This window comes from Tenrec ecaudatus, chromosome 16 (assembly GCF_050624435.1).
Source record: "Tenrec ecaudatus isolate mTenEca1 chromosome 16, mTenEca1.hap1, whole genome shotgun sequence".
Lineage (NCBI taxonomy): Eukaryota > Metazoa > Chordata > Mammalia > Afrosoricida > Tenrecidae > Tenrec > Tenrec ecaudatus.
The window spans coordinates 17,473,333-17,492,579 of record NC_134545.1 but is presented as its reverse complement, the minus strand read 5'-3'; the positions used below and the strand labels follow the sequence as shown (position 1 = coordinate 17,492,579).

At 51.0% G+C, this 19,247-nt stretch overlaps 1 protein-coding gene across 1 annotated transcript in view; it reads right to left on the bottom strand.

Annotated features, from left to right (window-relative positions):
• Positions 1-16,230, bottom strand: part of SVOP (SV2 related protein) — a 62,989-nt gene extending 46,759 nt beyond the window's left edge. The window contains exons 1-5 of the mRNA XM_075534661.1: positions 16,145-16,230; positions 15,587-15,747; positions 13,622-13,707; positions 12,378-12,476; positions 11,425-11,496 (exon numbers count right to left, since the gene is read on the bottom strand). Of these exons, the coding sequence (XP_075390776.1) occupies positions 11,425-11,496; positions 12,378-12,476; positions 13,622-13,707; positions 15,587-15,747; positions 16,145-16,230 (504 nt within the window). The remainder of the gene's footprint in view (positions 1-11,424; positions 11,497-12,377; positions 12,477-13,621; positions 13,708-15,586; positions 15,748-16,144) is intronic.
• Between the last annotated feature and the right edge of the window lie 3,017 nt (positions 16,231-19,247).

Sequence of the window (19,247 nt, the reverse complement as noted above, 5' to 3'; positions counted from 1 at the left end):
AGACTTAATCCGCTCCTGCCCGCTATAGCTAGCTTGATGAGGCGCTCTCCTTGCAATCCCAGGGATCTAGAATCAGACTCAAGCCATCAATAGCCGCGGAGACGACAAAAGAAGACATGCACAACCAGAGCGGCAGGGAGGAGGAGGAGGTAGGACGGGCCCAAACTGGGGCATGGAGGCAAAGCCACCCTCAAGGGGTGCCGTGCCATGAGGTGATGGGGTGGCCCCAGCAGTGAAGGCAGGCGCACTGAGCTGCCCTGCCAGGTAACAGCAGATTCTGTCTGCTGCGTACCATACAAGGACTCAGGCCCATTTTGTACGGACCGGCTGGCCACTCCGATAGTGCAGCCAGCAGGGCCCATCTAAACTCTGGCCTGGGGCTCGGCAGAAATGTTCCACAGGCCTCTGGGCGGTTCGCTAACCAGAGCCCTCACCCTGCTCTCTGTCTGTCCTGCCCTTTACGGGCTGTTAAGGCATTCTTCCATTCATTCGCTCATTCAGTTATTCACTCAGTGTGCGTGTCCTGAGTGCTTGCTGGGTGCCAGGGACTCGAGGCACTGATGGTATTGCTCATGCATTTGTTCATGCAATATGCACGTACTGAGTGCTTACTGTATGGCAAGTACCCGAGATATTGATATGTGTTATTCTTAGTTCGTTTATCCATGTGCTTACTTAATGTATGTGTATTGAGCAGCTGCTGTGTACCAGACCCTGGGGGTACTTCGATACACCATTTAGTCATCCTGTACTGTGTATGTATTGCATACCTCCTCCGGAGCCCTGGTGCCGTTGTGGGTTACACAAAGCTAACTGTGAGGTCAGTAGTTCGAACCCATCTGCCCCTCGGCAGGAGAGAGATGGGGCGGTCTGCTCCTGTAAAGAAATGTCCTTGGAAACGCACAGGGGCGGTTCTGAGAGCCAGAATCAACTTGATGGCAGGGAGTTTGGTTTGGGGTGTGAGCACCTCCGATGCACTTGGCATTGAACGTGGAACCTGGTGCAGCCGCAGGAAATACGCCGGCCAGGGTCTCTGACTTCCTTTACATTACGATGCCATCTTCGCACGCGAGGAGGAGCCCGCCGGAGCCCGCAAAGCCGCCCTGAAGAAGAGGTTGCTAGTTTCATTTTCCACTTCATAAACGGAGCACAGGAAGGGCCCAGGTGTTCGTGGGAGGTGCTCAAGATCAGCGGGTGCCAGAGCCAAGACTGGATGGAACTGGGGCTTCCAACCCCAAATGCAGCCCTTTGACTGAGCCACTCTTGCTCTGGAGTCTTTGATGGCTCCCCAGTACCCCCGCAGAGGCATCAATGCAAGATGCGGGTCTAATGCAGCAAGGGCAGAGAACAGGTGCGGACCGTTGGCTACAAGTTTCCATGAGGGAGTGTGGGCCCCACAGGGCCAGATTACCTGGTATTGAAGGAGAGCCTTCCATCCGTTAATTTGTGCAAAGAGTGGAGCATTTCTTTTAATCGATTCTGAATCCTACAATGCACGGTGTGGGATACCATGCAATGCCCACTGGTGATTGTATTTGTGTCTTGGGCCACCAGTTTGCAACCTGGCGCTGCTGAGGTCAGGTACTCTGATGTCCACAGTGTGCCGATGTCGAGTCGAGCGAAGCACTCTCTAGTCCTGGGCCACCCTCACCATGGCTGTTAGGTCGGTCCAGCTCGTTGGGGGCCTTCCTCTTTTCCGCTGCCCCACATCTTCCCCAGGCATGACGTCCTTCCCCCCAAGTCTTAGTTCAAGTGCTTCCCACCCTGAGGGGCTCATCTTCTGGCATTGCACCTGGCAACAGGCCGATGTCCTGCAGAAGGTTTGCAGGGGCTGATCCCTCCAATGGGAGCCACTGTCTTCCTTCTCCCTTGTCTGTTCTTGGTCTGGAAGCGCCAAGGAAGCATGCCCAGCCTGGGTGGATGACCCGGATGGTATTTGAAACACTCCTGACAAAGCTTCAGGCATCGCAGCAACACACCAGCTGCCACGGCCCAACAACTCCGCAGCCCATTGTTGTTGTTTGTGGTGAGGGACTGCGAAGTCAGGTGTGACCCATAGCAGCCCCAGGCACAGCAGAATGCAAGCCCTCCCGCTCCTGGACCCTGCTCACCATTAGGGTGTTGGAGGTGTTGTTGCAGCCACTGTGTCAGTCCATCTCATTGGGGGACCTTCCACTTCCTCCCTGCCCCTCTATGTTACCAAGCATGGCATCCTTCTCCAGGGACTTGCTTCTCATGATAGCATGTCCAAAGGATGTGAAACGGCGTGTCATCACCCGCACTTCTGAGAGGCATTCTGGCTGTCCTTCTTCCAAGACAGAGGTGCGTGTTTGTGTTAGTCTGGGTATTTGAGAGAAACAAATCCACAGAAACTCATATGTATAAGACAGAGTTTTCTATAAAGGGTAAGTTCCCATCAAGAAAACATCCCAACCCAGTGCTGCCAAGCCCACAAGTCCAACATTAACCCGTATGTCTGACACCAATCCACAAAGTCCTCCTCCATCTCACAAAACACACACTAATGATGCCGACTGCAGGAAGAAAGCCGAGTCTGTGACATGTAAGCATCTCAGTGCTGGCAGGGGTCTCCACACGGCTGCTCCAGCACCCAGGGCTGCATCGGGGTAGGTCCATGCAGCTTCTCCTCAGGGATGTCTCACAGGAAGTGAGCCTTGCCAACTGAAGCAGGGAACTGGCTAAGGCAGCTGCACCCTGGTCCGACCATCAGAGAGCAAGAGAACCGAGAGCTAGAAAGGCGAGGTTCACTGAGCCATTTATCTCTTTGCCCTTCAATTAACCCCACATGTGCTTATCTGCCAGGTTGACACAATAAACTAACTACCTCAGTGTTCTGGCGGTCCAAAGTATTTCATTAACCTTCACCAACACGATTCAGATGCACAGATTCCTCTTCACTCTTTCCTAGACAATGTCTCTCTTTCATGTGCATTTGAGGCGACGGAAAGTGCCATGGCTTGTGCCAGGTGCACCTTAGTCCTCAAAGTGACATCCTGGTTCTTCCACGCATTCGAGAGGTCCTGTGCAGCAGAGCTACCTTGATGCAATGTGCTACCGGGTCTCTTGACTGCTGCTTCTCCCATGAGCCTCGACGGTGGATCGAAGCAAGATACAACTTTTGTCTGTCAGGATGTCACCCATCAGTCCAGTTGCAATCCATATTAAAGGCTTGGTCTCTCTAGCCTAGAAAGGTCGGAGTCTTCCTGGCATGTGAGCTCCCTGCTCTAAGAAGCCAAGTCTTGTTGCTATTCAGGCCGCATCCTTGCAACATGCCAATGTCAGACAGCCATGGAGCCAGCTCCTCCCAGCCATCCTCTCTGGGCCGATGTTCACTCTGCTCAGTCACGAGAAAGACACTCGCAGGCCGGGGAGGTAGGCCTGGAATCTTCCAGTCTCCTTCATTTCTTCCTTCTTAGGTACTCCATCGGACCTGGTGGTCTTTGAACTAGAGAGTGAGCAGTTACCCGATCACATTCTGAGTGTTGTTGTGTTTTTTTTTTAATGAGACCCTAACAGTCGTGGATACCAGGTGCCGCCGTGGCTCAGCGGTTAGGCACTAGGCTGATAACCAGAAGGTTGATGGTTAGACTCCAGCAACGGCTCCCCGGGAGAAAAACATGGTTGGCGGTTTGCCTCTGATGGGCAAGAGCTTAGGGGAGAAGGAGGTACCGCCCCCAACGTGGTCCATCAGTCAGCGAAGCACAGCACGCCCAGAGGAAAATAGGATTTCCTAAGAGATTGGGCATGTGCTAGGAAGCAACTGGGGGGAAACCTGGAAAGTAAGGACGAGTTATATCACATACCCCTAAGGAAGCCCACTAAGCACTTTCATGCCCTCTAAGTGCGGGTGGCAGGAGACCAGGACCAGTATAAAGCAGGGTTGGGGAACAAGGGACCCGCGGGCATCCAAGGCCCACAGACTCACCAGGACCAACAAACAGTCACACCTCACTAGAGAGAAGCCGTGCCAGCCAACCCATGCCCGGTCAGTTCATCAAACATTTGGCCAAAAATAGCCGGCTAAGTTTTAAGTCGATCATTGTGCACGGCCTGAGAATGATGTGATAACAGACATCCAAACGGCCCCTTGACAGGAAAAAAAAAAAGGTTCCCCAGCCCTGGTCTAAAGGACCGAGAGCTTACGGCCACGTGCCTCTCCATGCTTTCCGCAGATGGCCCCTTCTCGTTCCTGTCACTCACGGTCGTGTTTCTGCCGTGTGACTTCTTTCGGCCCAGAGAAGCAAGAACCAAGGAAAAGCGACTCAAACCCAGACCCTCCCGCCCCTTCCCGGCAGCCCTGCTCTGTCCCGTGGGGTCCCTAAGAGTGAGATTCGCCTTGATGGCAATGGGCTAGGAATGCTTTCTGTTCCTCTTCTCTGTCAACCTTCCCAGTGGCCCCATTTTACCGTGAGGGGAACCGAGGCTCAGAGAGGTGACCCCACTGCAAAGAGGCAGGGGCTCTGGAATAGGAACGCCACGCGCTGTTTGCCAGCCTCTGGCGGAAGCAAAGGGCCCAGTCCTAGCCCCTAGGTGAGTCAGAGGACGGCTTCACTGATGGGGAAGGCAGGTCAAGAAGCGGAGAGGAGACTCCACGCACGTTCCCTGACCTCGCCGGCTGCCCAGCTCGCGCCAGGGGAGCTTAGGAACGAGAACAGGTACCATCCGCTCGGGACCCCTATCACCCGGGACGATCGCAACCCCGGGGCAAGCGCTGCCTGAAATACCTGAGATCATGTGCTTCATTGGAAATGACCTTTCGCTTGCTGCGTGATCAGACACCTTTTGCGGCTGGACCCCCCCTAGTCTAACAAGCTACGCTCTCCCAGGCTCAGCACGCCTGACATTGGCTGCCACCGCTGAGGCCAGTCTGGCTCACTGCGACCCTACAGGACCGAGCAGAGCTGCCCCAGAGGGTCTCCAGCACTCATCTTTCTAGAAGCCGACGGCCTCCTCTCCCTACCTCAGAACCGCCCACCAGCCCTTTGGTGAGCAGCCGGGTGCTTAACCACTGCACCACCAGGTTTCTGGGCCCTGCTCTGTGCCTTGTGGCATGCCTAGGGGCACCCTGGGCTTTATCCACTAGATGCCAGGGCCACTCCCCTCTCGCTGTGACAACTGAGAATGTCTCCAGATGTTGCCAAGGGCCCCCTGGGGTGGGGGTGGGGGAGCAATCCCTATTGAGAACCTCTATTCCAGAGGGCACCAAAATATGGCTATGATTCACAAGATTCAGCAGAACTTATCAATAAATCCTTTTAAAATCCAAGCCAGCAGTTTTCTCTGAAAATCCGGGGTTTGGGGGGGAGGAAGGAGAAATGGAAGGAAGGAAGGAGGGGGGAAGAGGGAAGGGTGGGAGGCGGCAGGCAAGCTCACTAATCTTTCACAGAGCTGCCTTCTTTCTGGGAGCACCACATGAATTATTGCCCTGAGTGGCAGACTAAACAGAATATTCCAAAAGATTCAGGATCCTGAGCCAACAACCCGCATGATTTTCTAGAAAATCAACGCTGGAGAGAACCAGCGGTAGAAACCGGGAGATCTGACTCTCATTCAGCTCAGTTCAGTCGTTCAAGAAGTATTGGGGGGCGGGGCTTACGATGAGCTGGGCACAGTATCAGGTGCTGGGGACACAATCAGTAGGCAAAGCAGGCCTGGTCCCTTTACTCACAGACTTTAGAGACTCACCCAGCATTCATTCCCAACCTTATGCCCGTGGCAGACTTCACTAATCCATCACGGCCTGCACCCACGGAGCTTTCCAAATCCTCACGCCCAGGTTGCTGGCAGCCCCTTCTGAGTTCTGAGACGAGACATAAAGGACCCAAACTCATTAACCCTTTGCTTGGGGGCACTGACTAATCGTAGCTTTTGCCTAATCCGTTTGAATCACGGTGCTGATGAGTGATGTGGAAAAGCACCATAGACTGACATAAGAATGGACAAATCTGTCTCACACCAGGACAGCTGGAATGTCCCTGAGAAGGAAGGTGGGTAGGGTTTCCTTTCCTGTACTGTGGACTTGCTAGCAGGAGGGCCAGTGCCCGGGGAGAGGCATCGTGCTTGGGACAGCCTAGGGGCAGCGACACAGAGGGACACAAGCTCCACGGGATGGACTGACCCACTGGCTGCACAGGCAGGCTCACGCATCATAACTGTAAAGGCGGCGTGGGACTGGGCCGTGCTTCATCCTGGTGTGCCTCGGGTCATGATGAATCAGAACCGACGCCGCGATTAACAATACCAACCCTCCTGCCTACAGAAACGTGCATGCTGAGGCTGCAGGGAGGCACCTTGCTGTCATCACCCCATGGCGGATCCTGGCCACCCCCGTGAAAGTATTTTTACTTGTTCACTCTCCCTTGCATGCCTTCCGGGGCGGGTGAGTCAGCCACTGGATAAGGGAGCTCAGGATGCCACATTCTAAATAGGGGGGAGCGGGGAGGGGGGGGGCTTTTGCATTGTCGTGCTTGCCCCGGGAATGAGTTTAAGAAAAGAAACCCCTTTTTAGCCAGAGAGAAAGAGTTGTCCACCCCCACAGTCAGCTTGTTAGAGATGCAGCAGCCACAGGAAGGACCCCCCTCCTGAGATGATGTCCACGACCAAAGGGTCTATTGGATGGCAGAGGCCTTTAAAAACTAGTGTTCCAGTGGGAGGGCTTGCTTTACCTGACTTTAGCACATACTATATAGCCACAGTTGTCAAAACCACATGGTATTGGTACAATGACAGATATTCAAAGCAATGGAAAAGAACTGAAAACCCAGAAATAAAATCATCAGCAAACAGACAACTGATCTTTGATAAGGGCCCCAAAAATATTAAATGGGAATCAGATGCCCTCTTTAACAGGTGGTGCTGGAAAAAATGGATACTTACCTGCAGAAAAATGAAGCGAGACCCTTATCTCACTCCATTTACAAGAATAGCCTCAAGGTGGATAACAGATCTTGAAGAAAAACCCAAAACTATTAGGTCCATCAATGAGGGAATTGGGATCAACTTGAGAATTTTCGCACAGGGAATACACAGGCTATCAGAAATTGGGAAGGACACACACACAGAGGAGGCACAAATTGACAAATGGGATATACTGAAGATAAAACACCTGTGTACATCAAAAGAATTCACCAAGAGAGTAGTAAGAGAGTCCATGGACTGGGAAAACATCTTAGCAATGACACATCAGACAAAGGCCTATTACTAAAATCTACAATACTCTGCTAGCTTTCAAAAAGAAAAAAACTAATTGCCTACTTGAGAGGTGGGCAAAGGACTTAAACAGAAGTTTCACAGGGGCAGAAATCCAAATGGCCAACAAACACATGAGAAAATGTTCCCGATCTTTAGCCATAAGAGAAATGCAAATTAAAACAACAATGAGGTACCACCTAACACCCTCAAAGGTAGACCAATTAAAAAAATCAGAAAGCAACAAGTGTTGGAGGGGCTGCGGGGAGACAGGAACTCTCATCCACTGCTGGTGGACTTGTAAGTATGTACGACCACTATGGAAATCGATCTGGCGATATCTAAAACAGATGGAAATCGAGTTACCCTAGGACCCAGCAATCCCCCTACTGGGCATATACCCAGAAGAGGCAAGAAACAAACCAAGGTCAGACATCTGTGCTCCAATGTTCATTGCGGCACAGTTCACAATTGCAAGGAGTTGGAAGCAATCCAAATTTCCATCAACTGATGATTGGATTAAAAAACTGTGGTACATGCATACAATGGAGTACTACACATTGCTAAAAATCAGTGATGAACGCATGAAGCACATTACAGCATGGGAATAATTGGAGGAAATCATGCTAAGCGAAGTAAGTCAGGCACAAAAGGACAAGTACAACATGAGCCCGCTGAGGTAAGCATTAAAAAAAAATGCAAAGGGGGGCATAGGGAAAAAGCTACTGTATGCAAACATTCTTGGGGTGAGGACTGTGTAGTATGGCAGGGACCAAATCAAATGCAGGGATGCACATGGTAGACAACTCGGGAGGAGGAGGGGAAAGGAAAAAAAAGATGAAAATAAGGAAGAAATGGGTAGCAGGGACACGGGGCACTAACCCACCCAATGGGAGAGTATTGTTTATATCTCCACAAGGAAAGAGGGACCAGACTTCAACCCAGTGCCCCAAGGTGTGAATACAACATTCCGGCGTGGAGTAGGGAACCAGTGGAGAGGTCTGGGGGGCTGGCCCCAGCACCAAATACTAAGTGGACGCCTGTCCCTCCCCCCAGAAGAATTTATTTCAAAGGATGGCATTGAATCTGCAGCTCCGGGAGAGGGACATATCTGATCAGAGCACACAGGAGCAGATGAAGGGGGAGGAGGAGAGAGTAGAGCACATCCTGGCCCACCAGGCTTTGAGGACAATGACCCCAATTAGAGCAGCCACAGAGAGGACCGCATGGCCGGACCCACTATGAGGCATGATCCCCCTCACTGACCCATGGCCCTGCAGGGGACAGCACCGGAGACACAGTGTGGGAATTGCGCCCAACCTGATCCCACCACACCGAGGCAAAGCACTGGGGGAGTGCAGCAGAACAGCGAGGGAATGGAGTGGCAAGGTCCCCAGGGAATGCAGAAAGTGGACTTTGGGGTGTGGTGCTCCAACAGACTGAACTGGAAAATACTCCTAAAGGCCAACAAACGATCCTTGAACAAACTACAAGCTTTTCTTTCTTGTTGTGTTTTGTTTTGTTCTTTGTCAGTGGTTTGTTGTTGTTTTGTTGTATATTGTTGCTTGGTTTTGCTCTGTCTTGTTTTGTGCATGTTATTATCTCCGCAGGTCTGTCTAAATAAGACAGGCTGGATGAACAATATGGAGGAAAAACAACGGGGCCGACAGTTCCGGGGGGACATGGGATAGGGGGAGGTGGGGGGAAAGGAAGTGGTGTTAACAAACCCAGGGACAAAGGAACAACAAGTGATCCAAATTGGTGGTGAAGTGGGTGTGGGAGGCCTGGTAGGACATGAGCAAGGGTAATGTAATGAAAAGGTATTGCTGAAACCCAGGAGGGGACAGAGCATGATAGTGGGACAGGAGGAAAGTCAAGGGAAATAGAGGAAAGAGCTGGGAGGCAAGAGGCATTTATAGAAGTCTAGATAAAGACATGTACCTATGTAAATATATTTATATATGAGAATGGGGAAATAGATCTATGTGCATATATTTATAGGTTTAGTATTAAGGTAGCAGAAGGACATTGGGCCTCCACGCAAGTACTCCCTCAATGCAAAAATACTTTCTTCTATTAAATTGGCACTCTATGATGCTCACCCTTCTGACACAACCGCTGAAGAAAAAACAGGTGAATAAGCAAATGTAGTGAAGAAAGCTGATGGTGCCCGGCTATGAAAAGATATAGCGTCTGGGGTCTTAAAGGCTTGAAGATAAACAAGCGGCCATCTAGCTCAGAAGCAACAAAGCCCACATGGAAGAACACACCGGCTTGTGTGATCACGAGGTTCCGAAGGGATCAGTTATCAGACATCAAAGAACAAAAAATTATATCATTGGGTGTACACCTCCATGATACGATTGCTGAAGACAAATGGGTGCATAAGCAAATGTGGCAAAGAAAGCTGATGGTGCCCGGCTATGAAAAGGTATAGCGTCTGGGGTCTTAAAGGCTTGAAGATAAACAAGCAGCCATCTAGCTCAGAAGCAACAAAGTCCACATGGAAGAAGCACACCAGCCTGTGCGATCATGAGGTGTTGAAGGGATCAGGTATCAGGCATCATCAGAACAAAAAAAAATCTTACCATGAAGGGGGAAGTGCAGAGTGGATACCCAAAGCCCATTTGTTTGCCATTGGAAATCCCCTTGCAGAGGGGTCTAGGAGAGGAGATGAGTCAGTCAGGGTGCGATATAGCACCGATGAAGAACACAGCTTTCCTCTAGTTCCTAAATGCTTCCCGCCCCCCTCCACTATCATGATCCGAATTCTACCTTGCAAGTCTGGCTAGACCAGAGGATGTACACTGGTCCAGATAGGAATTGGAAACACAGGGAATCCAGGGTGGATGATCCCTTCAGGACCAGGGGTGTGAGTGGCAATACTGGGAGGGTAGAGGGAGAGAGGGTTGGAAAGAGGGAACCGATTACAAGGATCTACATGTGACCTCCTCCCTGGGGGACAGACAGCAGAAAAGTGGGTGAAGGGAGACGTCGGACAGGGCAAGCTATGATAAAATAATAATTTATAAATTATCAAGGGTTCATGAGGGAGGGGGGAGCAGGGAAGGAGGGGAAAAAAAAGAGGACCTGATGCAGAGGGCTTAAGTGGAGAGCAAATGCTTTGAGAATGATGAGGGCAAAGAATGTACCGATGTGCTTTATACAATTGATGTATGTATGGATTGTGATAAGAGTTGTATGAGCCCCTAATAAAACGTTTAAATAAAATAAAATAAAAAACTAGTGTTCAACTCAGAGCGGACGGTTCCTTGAGCTGCCCTCAGGCCCACAGAGGTGGCTTGATTACTTTAACAGTGGTGCTTCCCTCTCTCCCGCTCCTCCCTCTCTCCCGCTCCTCCCTTTTCTCCCTTCCAACCAACCAGGTCGGCTCCGCTCAGAGGCTCTGGGTCCTCCTGTGTGTGCTCTGATGGGTACCCTGGAGTTGATTTCGACTCACAGGGACAGAGCAGAAGGGCTGCCCCCACAGACTTCTGTCCATTGCCGTCACGGGCACAGAGAGCCCCGCCGTTCCCCTGAGTTGCTTCTGGGTGGGTTCGAACTTGCCAACCTTTTGCTGAGCAGCTGAGCTACCAGGAATGTCTGAAGGGGTGCTGGTGGTGAAAGGCTTAGCTCCCGTTGTAACCACCCGTGGCTGGTCATGAGAATCACTTGGGGATCGGGTGAAAACGCCCATCTCTGGGCTCCATGTGCATCCTAGTGTATCAGAATCTCGGCGGGGGGTGGGGGGGGGGCACCCAGGGATCGGTATTGTCACCAGCTCCCTGGGAGATCCCAATGGCTCGCCATTTTGGGAAACTGGGCTTCGGAGCAATGTCTTTGGCCTGCGCATCCACGTGAAAGTGAGCTTCAGCCCCACCTCAGCTCCCTGCCCGCCCCCGCCGCACCCCCTATTGTTATAGGATGCCGTCCAGTCTACTCCAACTCAAGTAGGCCAGCCCCAAACATAGAGTTTCCAGGGAGGGGTGTCATCTGCATGGGAGGAGGGCGCCAGGCCTTTTCTCCAGCTGAGCCGCGGGGGGTTTGAACCACCAACCTTCTGGTTAGAGGCCAAGCGCTGAACCACCACGAAACCAGGGCTCCTTCCGTGCCTCACCAGGCGCCCAGGGCTCCCTTGGAAGGACGCGTTTTGCTGCTGTCAGCCTCAGGGTGGAGCTACCCCAAAGGACCCGAGGTCAGAAGCTGTGCCCTTACTGTTTTCCTGCCGTACTGGTCCGAGATGTTTCCCCAGAGCGTGGAGCTGGACATCATGCCCACAAAGACCACCTGCAAACAGAAAGACAGCATCCATGAGACGAGCCCAAGCAGCCACCCCGTGACGTCACGAGGAGGAGGAGGAGGAAGATGAGGATGAGGAGGAGGGAGAGAGTGAGGGATGGGGAGGGGGAGGGGAGGGAAAAGGGAGGGAGAAGGGGAGGGAAAGGAGAGTGGTGGGGGAGGAGAAGGAGAAGTCGTTTACTGAATTCTAAGTGCTCAGATCGACCTCAATTACGTACCATTAGGAATTAGTATTTTGGTGGCGGAGTGGTTATGCTTTGGGCTGCTGGGTTCAAGTTCGAAACCACTCCCTGGGAGAAAGATGAGGCTTTTTACTCCCCAAAGAGTTGCGGTCTCAGAAACCCACAAGGGTAGACCCACTTTCACTTTAATACTCAGAGCCTCACCAACCAACCAAACCCACTGTCATCCGTTCAATCCCATCTCACGGAGACGCTATACAACAGGGTAGAACTGCCCCTGTGGGTTCTCAGGATGTAACTCTTTCCAGGAGTAGAAAGTCTCCTCTTTCTCCCTGGGAGTGACGGGTGGTCTTGAAGTGCTGACCTTGTGGTGAGCCCCGCAGCGCATGGCCACTACACCACCAGGGCTTCTCTGGGGCCTTGCAAGCATAAAAAATGCAGACAAGGGTCATTTAAGACTGATACACTTTGTCATTTTAAGGGGCATGCACAACGTCCCAGCAACTGAGCAGACTGTCTGGGCCCGTGTTTACAAGTCAGTCTTCCAGATGTGGGGTGGGAGTACAGGAAGCTGAGGCCACTGGAATTTCCATCCGGGGCTTAATCCTTCCTGGCAGCAGGTGGAGGGAGGCAGGATCACCTGGGGAACAAGGCTGGGTACGACAAGAGAGAGACGGGGCTGCCTACCGAGGTCAGCAAGGCCACCTGCCAGCTGGGCAGCTGCCACTCACAGTGCAGCTGTGGAGCAAGGATGCTTAGAATCATCATCTCCATGGCATCGGCCATCTGCAAGGAGCAAGGGAGCATCATCAGTCCAGGAAGGCTGAGGGAGGAAGATGCAGCCCTCCAAAGGGAGGGTTGGCCCCCTTCATGTGTGTGACCCCAGAGAGGACAAGACATTCCCCTCATGTATTGGAATGAGTAAGATATGTCAATAAAAATATTATTTGAGGGGGAAAAATTCCGCTCTTCTACGGCCTGCTGAGTGCCCCTCCACATATCAAAATATACTGCAAAGCTCTAGGAATCAAAACAGTGTGGCACCATACAGGGACCGCCAAATATGACTTTCCCTGTTCTTATTTTGTGCGTGTTTTTTCCACGTTTGAAAAAACACGAGCTCTCTCGTAAGGAAACGGGAAGGGGCCCTAATTCTAGAATCTGAAAGAAACATTTTTAGAGAGGTAGAGAGACGAGGGTCTTTGCACTTCAATTCCAGACTGGTTCGTCTTTGGTTTACAGGTTGTCAGTGTGGAGTGATCAGTGTGTTTAACAAGTATATCGTCTGGAAGAACACTAGAAAGCCCAGTAAGTAAGCCTTGTGGTGCCCTCACGGACCTAGGCTGATGGACAAAGGGACAGAAGTCAGCGTCCAAAAGCAGCCCCGTCTTAGCCAGGGAAATGACAGGCATGGTGAAGGTAGCTGTTGAAATTAGTGGGGGAAATGATGCGGGAAGATTGGCCACCCATCAGGAGAAACCTGGCATCACAAAGCAGTCCAGTTGCATTGTTAAGCATCTACATGTTCTTTACCATAACCAAGATGGGGGCGAAGGGGGGCTAATAGCATGACCATGTGTTCCTCAAAGCAGAAACTCATGTTTCAACGTTTAATTGTGTTCATTTTCCCCGGGAGAGCTCTACAGCGGAGATGAGAATGTCATAATACTCCTGAGCCTCAAAGGGATGGGAAGCAGGGAATTCTCTGGAAGCTTTGGTCCCTCCTTGAGGGCAGCAGCCAAACAACATCATCCAAGCCCCGCTCCCTAGGACCTGCACCGCCACGCAGATGAAATCTGTTGATTGGAACGCAAGCAAAGGCCCGATGCGGGCGGGCACGGTGCCTTTCCTTGTAGGTTAGAAAGACCCAGTGGAGCACCGTGGGAGCTCCTTGGAGACCAATGGGAAACCAAACATGCAGAGATACTTGCCCAAGCCAAGCCGGTGAGGACAGACAGCTTCCACTGGAATTTCCCAAAGCCAATGGCTTCCACCGCATCTTCCACCATGAAAGTATCTGGGAAAGAGAGAGGGGAGGAGGAGAAGGGATCACCTGAAATTCTCCTAGTGGGTGAGTGTCTGGGCTGGTCCCCGGCCATTGCTTCTAGAACTTACCCTAGAAAATTGTTACGGCCATTGTGAAGCTAACGGACACGTTATTCACCACAGCGGGAACAAACCAGAACACTCCAAATGTATGAGTGGGGATTGGTTAATTAAATTATTACCCATCCATGTCATGACTTAGAATCCACCCAAGGTGGAAAGACACATCGAATGTATGGCTAACTCATTTTTAAAAAGCAAAGCATACAACACACAGGAGAGTGTACAACACACAGGAGAGCGTACAACACACAGGAGAGTGTAAGGCCAAAAGCATTGCTATAAAATCACAGAGACCTAGACGTCACAAAATATCGAAGTGTGAAGCTACAGTTTCTCAACACCTCCTCCACAGGGGTCTTTTGGTGTGGCTGAAGGCAGTGTCTCCATCTCTCAAACCTTCCCCTGGAGAATTCCGGTCCAGGTGCAGTATAGCAACAATGAAACATAACTTGCCTCTAGTTCCTAAATGCTTCCTTCCCACCCCTACCCCCCACTATCATGATCCCAATTCTACCTTACAAATCTGGCTAGACCAGAGGATGTACACTGGTACAGATAGGAGCTAGAAACACAGGGAATCCAGGGCAGATGATCCCTTCAGGACCAGTGGTGATACCGGGAGGGTGGAGAGAGGGTAGGGTGGAAAGGAGGAACCGATTACAGGGATTTACATACAACCTCCTCCCTAGGGGAGGGACAACAGAAAAGTGGGTGGAGGGAGACGTCGAACAGGGAAAGATATGACAAAATAATAATTTATAAATTATCAAAGGTTCATGAGGGAAGTGGGGGCAGGGAGGGAGGGGAAAATATGAGGAGCCGATGCCATGGGGCTTAAGTGGAGAGCAAATGTTTTGAGAACGATGAGGGTAACGAATGTACAAATGTGCTTGACACAATTGATGCGTGTATGGACTGTGATAAGAGTTGTATGAGCCCCCAATAAAAATGATTTAAAAGAAACCAAAACTTCTTCCTAAGAAGTCCCTTTAATCAGCCTCTAACCTTTACAACAAGCTAGGAAGATGAGCCCTTTGGGAGCCATAAAAATCACCGTAAGTTCCTGAGCTGACCTCTCTGCTCTGGGTTCCACGGCCCAGCACATCCTCTTGAAAGCCACTGTGGTGGTTGGGTCTTTGAGACATCCTCAGGAAACTGAGTGAGTATATTCCTGAGAGAACTTGTCTGCAGCCATCCACTGATCACAGGAACATGGGTGAACACATTTTGTTTGGAATCAACCTGTGGGGGGTGTGACCCTCGTAGACACTAATGTCTGTCCAGTGGATTCAGACTCATTGGGGACCCCGTGTGCTTCAGAGAAGACTGTCACAGGATTTGGGGTGTCTGCTGTTCAGAAGGAGATCGCCAGGTCTTGCTTCTGAGGTGCCTCTGGGTAGATTAGCCTGGCTACGTTTAACTTGTTAGAGCTACCCATCACCGCCGTTACCATCATCATGCTGATCACGACGGTCAGCGTCGCCACCACCATCACTGTGCCCATCGTGATTCCCAGGATTGCCATCATCCTCTTTGCCAATATCCTTCGTGTTGGTGCCATCCTGTCAGGTAGGATGTAACGACACTCACTGCTAGTGACTGTGATGTAACCATGCCTGCTGAAGTAAGCCAGGCCCAGCCTCCGCGCCCAATGTCCCTAGCCCCTCTGGGCCCTCCCCTGGCCCCTTCTCCAGACCCTCCACGGAGACGCCTGGAGGGTGGACACCCCGAGCACCTCGGCCCTGATCGCTCCCCAGGCCGATGCCCCAAATGCAGGGCACCCTCACCATCGGTAGGATTGGCAAACTCCTTGGGCACAGCTGCCCCATCGTCCAGCTCCACGGCTTCTAGGCCCGTGCGAACCCCTTCGATGTGGACCTCATGCTCTCCGGAAGCTGTGTCGTCCTCTGACCTCGCACTCTCGCCTGTCCGACGGAATTTCACCACCCTGGAAGACAGAGGCAACCTGGTCAGGAGGGCTGGGACGCCCTGCCACGGCTGTCCCGCTCAGCGTCCACGCTCGAGCCAGGTGAAAGGTTTGGTTCTCGGGGTCCAGAGTTGAAGGCATTTCTGTTGAGCGGGATGGCTGCGGGGTGGGCGGTGGGGGAACATGCAAAATCGACAAGAGTTACATGGAAGGCTTGCCGTGTACAAATGGGCAGGTTGGGCACCGTACATCTCTGGGGCATGAGGTCACTTGGCCGGGGGGAGGAGGGGGGCACCCGTTCACGTGGTAGGCTGTGCAAATGAAGATGCATCTATGTTCTAGACCCGAATACTGTTTGGAAGCAGGTCTGCTTCTGAAGCTAGACCATCGGCCTGGGTTGAAACCGGAAATATCTCACCCGCTGCCATCGATTCGATCCTGCCGCAAGTCGGCACCGTAAGGTTGCCGAGCAGATCTGCTGCGTAGGGTTTTCTTGGCCGCCATCTTTACAGAAGCAGATTGCCAGGTCTTGCCTCTGCAGCACTGCTGGGTGGGTTGGAACCACCAACCTTGAGATTAGCAGCCAAGAAAGACCATCGGTGCCACCCAGCGACTCCCTATCAGTATATAACAGAGGTACTAATATGCCTTTCTGTATGTAACTGAGGTTCACATAAGCCCACTAAAAAGTGCCCACATTGTACTTTGAGAGGGTGGGGCTTTCACCAATAGAAATTTAGTCTCTCACAGGTTAGGAGGCTGGAAGCCCAGAATCAGGACACAGGCTTGAAGGGGAAGGTTCTCTCTCTCTTTTCTCCTCAACTTCTTTCCCGGTTCCTTCTCAATCTCCCTGAGCTTGGAACCTTTTCCTTCTTCCAGCTCTGCATGCTTAAGCTGCTCCTTGAAGAGTTTGTTCTTTGTGAACTTCTTATTGTGAATCGAGGGAGGGGCTTCAGAGCAGGTCGTCCGTTTTCCATTCCACGATCCGGACACTTTTGGTTTCGCCTCGCTGTCGGCCGATCCCTACCTCCCGTTACTTGCCCCACTTCCTACTTGCCTTGCGATTCCTGTTCGCCTAACCCTGCTGAACTTGTCCTTGGGTAAATGCTGCTGTCTGCAACTCAAATGATTGCTTACTCTAAGGTCTGCCCGGGTCAACATAGTCCTTATCCTTCCCTTCCTAGGCCTACCTATCATGTGGCTGAAAATGGGGCCACAGGGGAGAATTCCCTTCCAGGTGTCAAGAGTGACCAATGAGCAGTCTATCTGACCCACAAGCCAAGTTTCCTTCATGACTTGGAGTTTCATTTTGTATCTTTATCCCATGCTAGCCAGGACCTTGGAATACAACCTCCTTCCAACAAATTGGTAGTGGTAGCCGGGCACCATCTAGTCCTTCTGGTCTCGAGAGTTGTGAAGATTGAGGTCTGGGTGGTCCATACACGCAATGGACTAATTGTTTCCATCACTCTTCATTGCTTTCGATGGCGGGGAGACTAGTGTGGCTGCTCACAAGCTTTTAAGAGCTCAGGTTGCTACTCACTAAAGTAGTATGTAGACTTTGTAAACTATGAGATGCCAACTGATGTAGGTGCCCTGTGAGACTATGGTCCTGAGCGTGCACCCCCCCTCCCCAGGCCCAGGGACTCATTTCCTCCAGGTGTTTGGTTATGTCTAAGAAGTCTTCATAACTTTGACTCCTTGATGCTCTACCACATCCACAGACAGAATTGCAGTAAAGGTAGTATTCTATGTACAATGCATCCTGTGCCAACTCTAGATCATGGGAAGGACAGGATTTGTCGGAGGATAGTTGTGTATTTGTCTTTACTGCAAATAGATCCACAAATGTGGTGGCGCATCTCACTCCCACTGCCATTGAGTCCATTCTGATTCATAGCAACCCTATCGGACAAGGTAGAACTGCGCCTGTGGGTTTCTGAGACGGGAAATATTTACAGAGGTAGCAAGCTTTGTCTTTCTCCCAGGGACATGTCATTGTTGTTAGGTGCCATTGAGTTGGTTCCGACCCACAGCGACCCTGTGCCCAATAGAAGGCAACACTGCACAGTCCTGTGCCATTCTCACAATGATTCCTGTGCCTGAGCTCATTGATGAAGCCACCGTGTCCACCCATCTCATCAAAGGCCTTCCCCTTTTTTTTTTTTGCCACCCTTGCGCTTTACCAAACATGATGTCTTTCTCTGGGGACTGGTCTCTCCTGACAATACAGCCAAAGTATGTTAGATGAAGTCCCATCATTCTTGCCTTTAGGGAGCACTCTGGCCTTACTTCTTCCGATACAGATCGACTTGTCCCTTTAGCAGTGCATGACACCATCAATAGTTTTCCCCAGAACCATAATTCAAATGCACCTATTCTTCTATGGTCTACCTTATTCAGTGCCCAACTCTCACATGTATTTGATGTAAGGAAGACCAAATTCCTCACAACGGGACCATTAGGTAACATCACTATCGATGAAGAAAGGGTTGTCGTGGACAAGAATTTTGTCTTGCTTTATACACTGATGTATGGATGGATTGTGATAAGAGTTGTATGAGCCCTAATAAAATGATTTATTAAAAGTAAAAAAAATTTTAAAGAGTTGTATGAGCCCCTAATAAAACGATTAAAAAAAAAGAATTTTGTCTTACTTGGATCCATAATCAATGCTCATGGAAGCAGCCGACAAGAGATAAAAAGACGTGTGGCATTAGTCTGCTGCCCAAGACTACTTCAGAGTATTGAAAGAGCAAGCATGTGACTTTGAGGACTAAGATGTGCCTGACTCAAGTCCTGGTATTCTCCCATGGACTGGCTGGTGCTTTTTAACTCTACCTGAGGAGCATACAGGTGGTGGTAAAACTATGGATCCTTCTCAGATGTAACAAAACTCACGAGAGTCACTCACTGGGCCCTGGGGCTCAGGACCACAGTCCTGAGGGACAACCAGGCCTGTGGCCATCACAGCATTCAAAAAGACAATGTTCTACATCCTACTTGTACAAGTAGCAACGAGGGTCTTAAATGCGTATGAGCAGCCATCTACAGCGCAGCCACTGGTCTCTCTTCGTCTGGAGGAAAGAAAGTGAGGAAAATCTATAAAGACACAGGGACTAATCGACCACGTAAGCATCAGTCTCCCTGACCCCGAGACTAGAACTAGATGGTGCCCCTGGCGACCATCACCAACTGCTCTGAGAAGGATCACTGTAGCAGGTTCTGGATACAGTCACAGAAAGATGTGGTATAGATGCAAAATTATTAAAAAGGCCAGGCTTAATGGTCCAACGCAGGCTGGTAAGCCCTCCTCCCACCTCCTCCCTCACCCCTCCAAGACTGTGGTCATTCTTCAGGTCTGGAGCTGACCGCACCCCTGTGGTACAAGAATCAACCATTTAAGATCAAAAGGACAGCATTTAACCATGGACAACATTCAGACGCTTAGGAACAAGGAGGAAAGCAAACAGGAAGCCCAAGGAGAAAGTGGGATAAGCGATCGTCCATTGAGGGGATTG